The sequence below is a fragment of the Aethalodelphis obliquidens genome, unplaced genomic scaffold (assembly GCF_003676395.1).
Source record: "Aethalodelphis obliquidens isolate GAN/ISIS:26980383/991018 unplaced genomic scaffold, ASM367639v1 scaffold7, whole genome shotgun sequence".
Taxonomy (NCBI): domain Eukaryota; kingdom Metazoa; phylum Chordata; class Mammalia; order Artiodactyla; family Delphinidae; genus Aethalodelphis; species Aethalodelphis obliquidens.
In genome coordinates, this window is record NW_020837951.1 from 1,791,788 (window position 1) to 1,801,558 (window position 9,771).

Consider the following 9,771-nt stretch of genomic DNA (forward strand, 5'->3'; position numbering starts at 1 on the left):
GTGGAAGAAGCCCACCTACTCTGACCACCTACCCCAGCCGCCGCTTCTTTCTGGCAACTTCTCGGCGAGCGGAGCTTCACTGCACGCGGGCGTGGGGCGGGGCAGAGCGCATGTGAGGGAGGCGGGGCGCGTGGGGGCAGGGCGCGCGTGGGGGCGGGCCAGGTGCTGCCTGGGCGGGAAGCACGTGGGGGTGGGCCGAGTGCACGTGAGGGGGAGGGGCTGCAGGACGGCCTGCGTGGGGCGGGGCGCACGTGGGGGTCCGGGCGCGTTGCTGGCCTCTCCACTAGCTCCAGCTGCGTGCGTATGGCGTTCAGGGCTCTTCCGTCAGACGCTGGGCTTCCCGGAGCCCCCGGCTCCGAGGGGTGCAGGTGAGAATTGGGGGGGGTTGCCGGAGGGGGTCAGCTGGAACGCCCCTGCTTGGGGGTGCTCGGGGTGTCCAGACCTGGCGCTTCTATCCAATTCAAATGCACCGAATCCCCGTCCCCACCCAGCTTGGCCCGCCTGGGGCAGAACCCCGACCCCCGGCCCTTTGGGGGAAAGAGGGAGGGGTGCCAAGAGGTAGGGCCCAGGGCCGTGTTCCTGGGCGACCCAGGCCTTGTCCTGCGCCCGCCTCCCAAGATGTCCATCACCGCCTCGGGGCTCCGGGGGCGTTTTCTGGGATCACAGAGCCCGGCGCTCTTGGCTTTTTTCAGCAGCGGCCCTTTCCTGTTTGGGACCCAGTTACGCTGCGAGGATCTGTGCCACGGCTCAGGCCAGGCCAAGGCCCCTGCGGTGGCCAAGGGTCCAGTCTCCTACCTCCCACGGAACGTGCTCAGCGAGAGGCAGCGCAGGTGGGGGCCGCGCAGTGGGGTTGGGGGTCAGAGGAGGTCAGGTTTGTGCCCGCGAGCTGGTTTCAGGTGGCTGGGACAGGCTCGTGCCGTCTGTCGGGTAAGGGAACGCTTAGTACATCCCCGAGATGAATATAACACATGCTTTTGGGGGTGGGGGTCCCAAGGGCCGCCGTTGCAGCCCTTTCTTTGACCTGAAGTCCTGGGCACCTCGAGGTTGTGCATGTGCCACCAACCCCCCCCAGGCAGTGACGGTGCAGGCTTGGGTCGCCCGCGGCAAATACCTGGATAGCCTGCAGCTTGGGGTTCAGGGCCCTGGGCCAGCGTGTGTGCTGACACGATCCCTAAAGGGCTCAGGAGGTTCTGGTGGCTGTGGTGCTTTTTCCGGGTCAAGGCCAGACTCCCCCATGGTCGGTGGTCACTTCCCTGGAGGCAGGAAGCGGATCTCCTTGAGCTGTGAGCGCCTGCGGGCCCTGCTGCCCCAGTTCGACGGCCGGCGGGAGGACATGGCTTCAGTCCTGGAGATGTCGGTGCAGTTCCTCCGGCTCGCCAGCACCCTGGTGCCCGGCTGGGAGAAGCACGCTGTGAGTTGCCCTGCGGCAGCCCTGTCAGCCCTCTGGGGAGGAGCCGTGGGCATCCCCCATGCCCCGGGCAGCTCTGGCCACCCGGCTGCCTGGCTTCCCTCTGCCCTCCGCCTCGCACTGCCGGGGCTGCTGCGTTTCTGCAGACACGCCTCCGTTTGTGCTCAGCACCTCCTGCGGGAGCCCCGGGGACAAGCCGTGTTCTCCAGTTATGTTCTTTGTACTTTTGCCCACGGTGCCAAGGCTGGTATGGGTAAAAGGCCCATTGCTGTGAGGTCCCCAGGCGGGCATGGCCTTCAGCCTCCCTCCCGCCCCCACCCCCCAGTCTTGAGGACACGGTCTGCACTCAGGGAGGACCTCTGGGGCCCTAGGCAGGGTGGCCAGTGAGGGACCACAGCCTGCTTTTTTTGTGGGTTTTCTGGTTGATGGTCTCTGTTGCGTTTTTTGTGTCTATTTCCGTTTTTGGTTCTTGCTTCTACGAAGGAGACATGGCACACGTGGCAGAAGGATGTTTTGCAGGTGGCCCTGGCGAGTCAGACCCCAGCAGGTGCCCCGGACCCCGGCGTGGGAACGTCCAGCGTGACCATGTTAGTGTCCCAGTGGGGCTAGGGGACTCCCGGGCATGGTGTGTGCGGACTGTTCAGAGGTTTCTCCTTCTGTCTTTGCGTGCTTCAGGCAGCAGGCTTCCCCGAGCCGTGCAGCTGCGGATGTGGACGACGGTAAGGCCCCGGTGGGGGCGGCCGCAGTGCTGGGTGGGCCGCCGGCCCTGCCTGGTGAGTGTGAGCGGGCCCTTGTCCTCCCGTCGTGCCGCCTCCGACGAGGCCCCCAGGGCAGTGTGATGACTGCACTTCCCTCATGCTGGATGCCTGCCATGGCGGTTGGTCACTGCTTGGACCACGGCTGCCAGTCTGCGAGTGCCACGGGAGGCGAGACTGTGCCTTCCCCCTCCCCTGGTGTGTTCCTCAAGGCGGGGAGGGGGTCTTGCTGTCGCCAGGGCCAGCAGCAGAGCTGGGCCCCCCAAAGAAGGTCGGGACTCAAGCTCAGGGTGTGAGGGTGCAGGAATTGCCCAGCACGGTGGTCTGAGGGTGGAGTCCTTGGTCAGGAATCACGGAGATGGAGGAAGAGGTGGAAGTGTGAGAGTCCCCAGGTCCGAGTCCCCCATGGTTGACCTGAGGCCGAGTCGGCATCTCCACCAGGAAGCCTCCCTGGCCCCAGGTGTCAGGTGCCTCATCTCTGGCTATCTGTCTGTTCCTGGTTACTTGTTGGTTTTTTGCTCTTGAAATCCACGGGTTCTTTATGCAGGACACAGTGGGCAGGGACTCAGGTCTTCAGGGGAGGGCTGCTCTCCAGGTGGGGAAGGCTGACCCACGCCTCACTTCCCCCACAGAGCCGCCCAGCCTGGTCCTCCGGTCTCCAGGCCTGAGTCCCTCCAGGGCCCTGAGGCCGCCCATGCTGTGGTCGCGGCAGCCACCCTCCCCGCTGGTGAGCGAAGAGTCTCAGAGCTGCTTGGGCCGGGCTGGGTCCCCAGGTCAAGGGACTGACAAGGCCATAACGCTGGATGCCAGGTGGGTGTCCCAGTGGTGTGTGCGTGACCCGCTACATGCCTCCTCCCAGCCCTGCCCGAGCTCTGCCTGGACCCCCTGCCCGGGAAGTTTCCGCCCCTCACATCCTCAGTGTCTGCCTGGACGGCCCAGGCCACTGGCCTGGTCCCGGAGCAGCTAGACCCTGCCACGTATGTGGCTTTCTAACGTGTTTCTGGAAACGCTGTTGTCTCCTTAATGGTCGTCCGTTTTGGTTGACAGTAAGTGAGTTTGTGTTTTGCGAGCTCTACCAGCTGGGGCGTGGGCTGGGAGCTGCTGGGGCTGGAGAGGAAGCAGCAGCGGGCTGGGCTGGCTCGGGGCAGGCAGGAGGGTGGGCTCAGGGTCCGGCTGGGAGGGCGCACCCCGTTGTCTCTGAACCCACAGCTGCCTTTCAGGGCCCACGCTCTTCTCTCGAGGTGCAAGGCCTGGGGTCCAGCTGGGGTGACTCAGGGCGAGGGTGTCCTTGTTGCGTCCAGGTCTGTGTCGGGGTATGACGTCGAAGACGGGTCGTCCTTTCTGCTGACGGCCAGTCCTGACTGGTGGCTGGGTGAGTGGGGGGTGCTCGGCCCGGGCCACCTCCTCCCCTAACCTGGGACAGGCTTTGGGGTCTGGGTTGGTCCTGTTGCGGGCTGGGCAGGCAGCTGGGGCTGTTGGGGAGATGGGATGGGGTCCAGCTTGCTGTGTGACACTAAGGTCTCAGCGTCTGTCTCTGAGCTCCCGTTTTCTTCTCTGCTGGTGGTTTTGGGGACCACCGGTGGGAATGACAAGCGGTGTGTGGGGAGTTATCTGTGCGCTCGAGTGCACGGCAACACGGGGTTGCGTGTGTGTGGCTGCGAGTCAGTTTCAGAGCCTTCTCCCGAGACCTCGTCCCCACAGAGGCGTCTGGACGTGCGATGAGTCCCGCGTCTGCAGGATTTGGCTTCATGGGGTGGGGGAGCCCCTTCCTGGATCTGCGTCTCAAGCAGGGCCGGCAGGAGTGGGCCCACCCACCTGGTCAGGGGTCCTCTGTTCCCACCTCAAGGATGAGCAGAGGGCTTCCTGGTTGGGTGGGACAGATGGGCAGAGGGGGGCCCCCTTCTGCACAGAGTCCACTCTGCGTGCCCTGGGGTACCTGCCTGTTCTGACACGTCCCGTCTGCTTCCAGGGTCCCTGGAGGGCAGAGGCAGCAGTGCCCCTTTTCGGGTCCCCGCCAGGAGCAGCGTGCTGGACAGGGCAGAGCCCAGCTTCCTGGGCGACCATGAGCCCGGCTCCCAGGACCCCCCTGACGGGCCCCTGGAGCCATGGAGCTCAGACGTGAGCTGCCCCAGCTCGGCCCTGCGGGAGGAGGTAGACACCATCTTCCCCGACTTCTTTGCTTACTGAGGGCCGGGTCGCGCCAGGCCGCGGGGCACGGGGCCTTTGCAGCAGCTCGTGCGGCACGCTTGGGCATTGCTTTTGGGGTTTGGGCTGCAGCTGTGCTCTAATTCCAGCGAGGCTGTGGGGTGGGGGGCTGGGGAAGCGGAGGCTGGATATTAAAAGAGGAAAAGCAGTGTTTCTGGAGGAAGCAAAACTTGTGTAGATTTCGTGTAATTAACGCGATTCACTGGGCAGATGGTGCAGCTTCTGTTCAAAGTGCAGCCACCCCTGCCTGGGGATTTGTTCCTATGATGTTCCTGGCCTGGGGGATCCCTAAATAACCTGGCCCTGGGGCTAGGGAGGGGAGGGGTCCACAGATGAGGAATTGTGTCCTTGGTCTGCTCCCCAAGAGGCAGGCGTGGGACCCAACTCCCTGCGCCCGTGAGGCTGGTCAGAGGGGCCCCACAGAGGTCCATTGGGGAGGCCTCTTTCCGGACCAGCGGGGGCGCCTGGGAAAGGAACCACCTCTGCCTTTGAGGTGCTGGCCTTGGTGCTCCCCGTGCAGGGCCCGTTGGGGGGTGTGGGACGGAGGCCGCTTGGCTTTCACGTCTGGACCCTCAGCTGCTCCCGTCCCCAAGGATCGGGGAGGCACTGGCTTCCTGTGAGGAGTGACCCTGCCTGAATCCCATCACCTTTCAGTCACAGCGAAGGTGGTGCCAGTCTCTGACCCAAGCTGGTCAGGGGCTCAGCCCACCCTGATCCCTGCTTGTCCTTTTCTGGAGCCCTGGGCATCTTCACCCCAGCACCCTGGGAGGGAGGCCGGGAGCTGGGACTCAACTTGTTCAAAAGCCCGACTGAGACCCCCAGCGGGTGGGTGGACTCACCCTGACCCTTAAACTCCCCACTTAGACCTTTAGAAGGCGAGGGGCAGGACCCCACCTCGGGTGGCAGGAGGGCTCACTTGCACTGCCTCCAGCTGGTGAAGGAGGGGGGGGGCGCTCGGAGCTGGTGTTGAGAAGGGTCCAGGGGCCCAGGCAGGCTGGCGGGGCCAGAGCAGGGGTGGGTGAGTGGCGCCTGCCCCATCATGGGAGGAGAGCAGCCGTCAACCCTGCACCTGGGCCAGGGTCCTGGGTCGGGTCCCGCAGGCCCTGGGACCACAAGCACAAAGCTGCTGCGTCAGACAGGGCGCCGCTGCAGATGCCCAGACGGGACGGGCAGCGCTGCAGACGCCCAGACGGGACGGGCAGTGCTGCAGACGCCCCGACGGGACGGGCGCCGCTGCAGACGCCCAGACGGGACGGGCGCCGCTGCAGACGCCCACACGGGACGGGCGCCGCTGCAGATGCCCACACGGGACGGACGGCCGTCTGGGGCCAGACCTCCCTCGCTGCCTGGGGGAGTGCTGGGAAAGCTGACCCCCCTCCAAGGTGGGGAGAAGAAAGGGCTGCCGCCCGGGCCTGGTGGGGGCTGGGCTGTCACGGCTGCTGGAGCGGAAAGGAGCTGGGGGTCCCGGAAGCAGCTTGCTTTCCACCCCTCCCCCGCTCTGGCCCTTTTCTAAGCAAATTACCCTGTTGGCTGCAGTTGGGTGTTCGGGGTGGATTTAGAAAGCACGGTGGTGACTACAGGCTTGTTCTGGGGAGTGAGGGGGTTTCAGCATAACACCCCCAGCTCTCTAGGTGACCTGCTCTCCTCCCCCCACCCCCAGGGGCTCCCGGAAGTAGGACAGTGGCTGCTGCTTGCACGGAGGGGGACGTGGGGCTCGGCAGGACCCCAGACACCCTCAGGCTGCACCCTCTCCCAGGTCCACCGACCTCTCAGCCCCGGACATTGTTGCTGGGCAGTGTCTGTGGCTGCGCCTTGGGGTCTGTCAGCCGGCTGAGCTGGGAGGTGGCCAGCTGCTCTGCCAGCACCGCCGTCCACCCTCCCCGAGCCCTGCCTCCCCTTCCTCTGCCGCCTCCCGCCCTCCCTGCTGCCCATCTTCCTCCTTGAACTTCGAGGCCACCTTGGGTCACTCCCCATTGGTGTCGTGGTCAGGGTGCTCAGGGCTGCCCAGGAGCCTCACACGGCGTCTGGTCACGGGTCCTGACCTGGAGCCTGGCACAGCCAAGGGCCTCCCTGCCCACCTGGGAGGGGCCGGCCACTGCTCATCCTCAGGGGTCTGGAGAGCACAGTGCCAGGGCCTTGCCGACCACCAACGTGACCTTCTCTTGGTAAGGCCAGGCCCATCCTGTCCATCTCCTACCCAGGTGCCCAATGAGTGAGAGAAATGGTTCCCTCGCTTCAGGCCTCAGCCCTCCCGAGACCCTCGCCCAACCAGCCTGGCCTCAGTGTGCCCGCCCCCCACCCCCCGTGGGGGGACACCTGGGCAAAGGACAGGCCCCACCTGTCCTGGAAGCTGGACTCTACAGGCCTGAAAGAGCCAGAAACAGGCTCAGTCTTCCTCCAGCCCCGCCTTTGGTCTCTTGAAACCCAGGACACCTCGTCATCCCCCAGCGGGTGCTACAGCCTGCCACCTGGGCACAGCAGGGTGCCTATGGCATGACAGGGTCCCCAGGGCAGCCATGCCCAGGCCCACCTGGCTTCAATGTTTTCTTCAGGGTCGTACCTGACGCTGGGGAGGGTGGGGGCCTTGGTCTGGCCCTCCTGTGCAGGGGTCAGAGCTGCAGCTCACGCTGTGGCCGGGAGCCAGTGTCCCCTGTGGTGCTGGACCTGGTCACCTTCCAGGGCCCACCATGAGTCCCTCCCTCTTCTCCTTTTTCCAGAACCTTCTGGAATCTTTTTGACTCTTCCAGAGGAGAAGAGGACACTTGTGGCCACGTGCTGGTGGACAGGGCGGGGACAGCTAAGCCGTATGATGGAGGCGTGGGGTCTAGGGAGGTCCCAGGGATGTGGGTCCTGATTCTTCTCTCAAGGGGTCTCAGCAGAAATGGGCTTCGGGGCTGGTGGTCGGAAGGGGTACAAACGGAGGTGGTCCCCTTCCCTCGCGGGCCCTGTCTGGCCGTCTCTAACCCGTCTGGGACCTGCGGGTGGCCCCAAGCTCCTCGACACAGGCAGCTGGTGCCCTCGGAGCTGCGGACCCTGCAGAGGCAGCAGCCCAGGGAGGCCCTGGCGCCCACAGTGTCCACTCGTGGACCAGCGGGTCAGCGCCCCACCTGCTGCTTATGGGGCTGGAGGAGGTGGCATGTGCAGAGCCATGGCAAGGGGGGCCTGGGCTCCCGTGCATTCCAAAGCCGCTGCCATTGGATGGGGCCTGGGTGCCAGGGCAGGGAGCACCCAGCGAGGCCAGAGTTGGTGTCTGGTTTGTCCGGGGCCTGGCCAGCCCTTCCTGCAGGGGGTGCCCTTGGTGGTGCCGGTTCTAAGGAACCTCCCCGAGCCCCAGGGACATGGCTGGCTCTGCTTCTGAGGGCGGTGGGAGAGAAGCTTCCGGATCATGTGAATCTCCCCCGTCTCTGCTGATGGGGTCAAGCTGACGTGCCCAGTTCCTGCATTTGCCTTCGGGAGAGTCAGGCCAGGAGCTTTCGCTGAATGGATGGATGCCCTGTGCTGCCTTCTCGGCGCAGAAAACAATCCCATTACGTGTCTTAGAAATTGTATCTTATTATTGTAAGCGTGGAGGTTGGTTGTACTCAATTCATTTGAAACGCTGGGGATCCTAACCCGAAAAGGAAAGTTGTTGGTGAAGGGCGGGGTGGCAGGTGGAGGGGACACCTCGCCCAGAAGCTTCAGGGCCTGTCCCCAGGCTGATCTCCGTGGCCGCGAAGCTGCCTGGGGCAGCCGGTGGTGGGTTTGTTTCCCCGTGTTGGGGTTTCTCTGCGTGGGCCCTCCCAGGGCATCGTTCCTCAGTGAGTCCTTGCCCCCCAGCCTGCTCTGGGCCTGCTCGGGGACTGTCCCGAAAGTGCCCTGTTCCTGGGTTTGGGATGGACGTTGGAGGCCAGGTGATGGCACAGTGGCCACCAGGACGCAGACCCTTCAGCAAGGAAGAGGGGCGTGGGACCCTGGAGAACGCCCTTGGCCTCTTTGCGGGGCCGAGCTGGGCCGCTGTCCTGTCCCGGTGCTTCCTGCGGTCGCGTGTAGCCAAGCCGGCCAAGTGCGTGCGCGCAGCCCAGATCCCAGGCGGCTGGGAAGTCCCTGTCCAGGCTGCACCCCCGGTAGCCCCAGGGGTGCAGCGCCTGTGCTTCACGGGGGCTTGTGAATTGGGGCGGGGGGCAGCTTATTCAGAATGCAGCTCCTCAATCAGTGAGGGGCCAGGGGTCAGGATACCTACCGGGCACACGGCCTCTGCTGGGGCAGGTGGCTCCTGAACCCGGTGCCCTGGGTGGGGTGGTGGAAAGGGTTCTAAACAGCACAGAAGGACACGTGGGAGGAGTGTCGGGGTCTGCAGCGTCTCCACCCCTCGTGGAGGGCAGCTCTGGGGGACGAGGGCAGCTCTGGGGGACGAGTCCAGCAGCATCACAGCCACAGCCTGACTCCCCAGGGTCCTCTGGAGGACACGGCTTCCCATTCCCCGGTCTTCTCTCTTTTAACGGCTTTTGCTTTACAAATGGGGGAGGGATTCCAGAGCTAACAGTGCCCCCAGGCACGTCTCTGGTACGTTTCAGGGTTTGAGCAGGAGGGCGTGGGAGTTCTGTCCTTGGAGGTGGTGCGGGAGGGCGGCTTCTTCCTCCGTGGTGTCAGGGCCCAGCACTCACCCCACCGTCCCCATCAGAGCATCACGGAGCCTCAAAGGACAAAGACCAGGCTTAGAAGGCTGTCCCCCACCCCTGCCACCAGCACGTCCTTTTATATCCATTGGGGATGCCCAAAGCAGGGCTGTGACCTCTGCTCCAGATGCCTTTGCCTGGCCCGTCTGAGCACGCGCGCGCACGCATGTGCGTGTGTGTGGTTTGTGCGCGACCGTCTGAGCCTCTGTGTGTGTGTGTGACGTGTTTTGTGCGCTGCGGGAGCCCCTTGGGATCCCGGCAGGCCTGGCTTCGCACAAATGGCCCCTTGGGCTCTTTCCGAATGCACTTGACTTTCCCACGCCTGGTGGGCGGGCTTAGCTGTGCCAGGGGCTGGGTGTTGGCTGGCTGATACCCCTGCCTGTGACATGTGCCCCGGGGTGCTGGGAGCCTGGCCCAAGACACGGCCTCGGGGGACTCTTGGCCACCGGAGAGAGCCCCCTGGCCTGGGGCGACAGTGGCCCGAGGTACAGCCCTTGGGGGAGCAAAGGGGCTCACCAGCTGTGGGACAGGGAGCTTCCCTGAGGCTGGGGTCCAGTGGAGGGGGCCTGGCTGATGGGGGACTCAAGTGGACCACCCGGGCCCTGGCCCCAGGTGGGAGCCCTGGCTGGGCACTGTGTGCGTCAGAGGGGGGCTTAGGGGGTACCCACCAGGCTCTGGCAGCTCGAGGGGGGTAAGACACGTCCTCTGCTGCCTGCCCAGCCACCGTGTCCGCCCCTAGGGCCTCAGC

At 65.0% G+C, this 9,771-nt stretch overlaps 1 protein-coding gene across 1 annotated transcript; it reads left to right on the forward strand.

Annotated features, from left to right (window-relative positions):
- The first annotated feature begins 273 nt into the window (after nucleotides 1–273).
- Nucleotides 274–4,521, forward strand: SOHLH1 (spermatogenesis and oogenesis specific basic helix-loop-helix 1). The gene is made up of 8 exons (XM_027105970.1): nucleotides 274–368; nucleotides 693–830; nucleotides 1,264–1,411; nucleotides 1,892–1,995; nucleotides 2,084–2,127; nucleotides 2,796–2,973; nucleotides 3,465–3,535; nucleotides 4,133–4,521. Exons 1-8 carry the CDS (start codon nucleotides 304–306, stop codon nucleotides 4,348–4,350), a joined length of 966 nt encoding a protein of 321 aa, XP_026961771.1. The 5' UTR covers nucleotides 274–303; the 3' UTR covers nucleotides 4,351–4,521.
- Nucleotides 4,522–9,771: the final 5,250 nt, after the last annotated feature.

Excerpts from the sequence above, each read along its gene's own strand:
- SOHLH1 (XM_027105970.1), top strand. The coding sequence starts at position 304 with ATGGCGTTCAGGGCTCTTCCGTCAGACGCTGGGCTTCCCGGAGCCCCC. Across the intron at positions 1,412-1,891 it reads CCGGCTGGGAGAAGCACGCT|GAGACATGGCACACGTGGCA; the intron begins GTGAGTTGCCCT and ends GCTTCTACGAAG. Across the intron at positions 2,974-3,464 it reads GCCATAACGCTGGATGCCAG|GTCTGTGTCGGGGTATGACG; the intron begins GTGGGTGTCCCA and ends TGTTGCGTCCAG.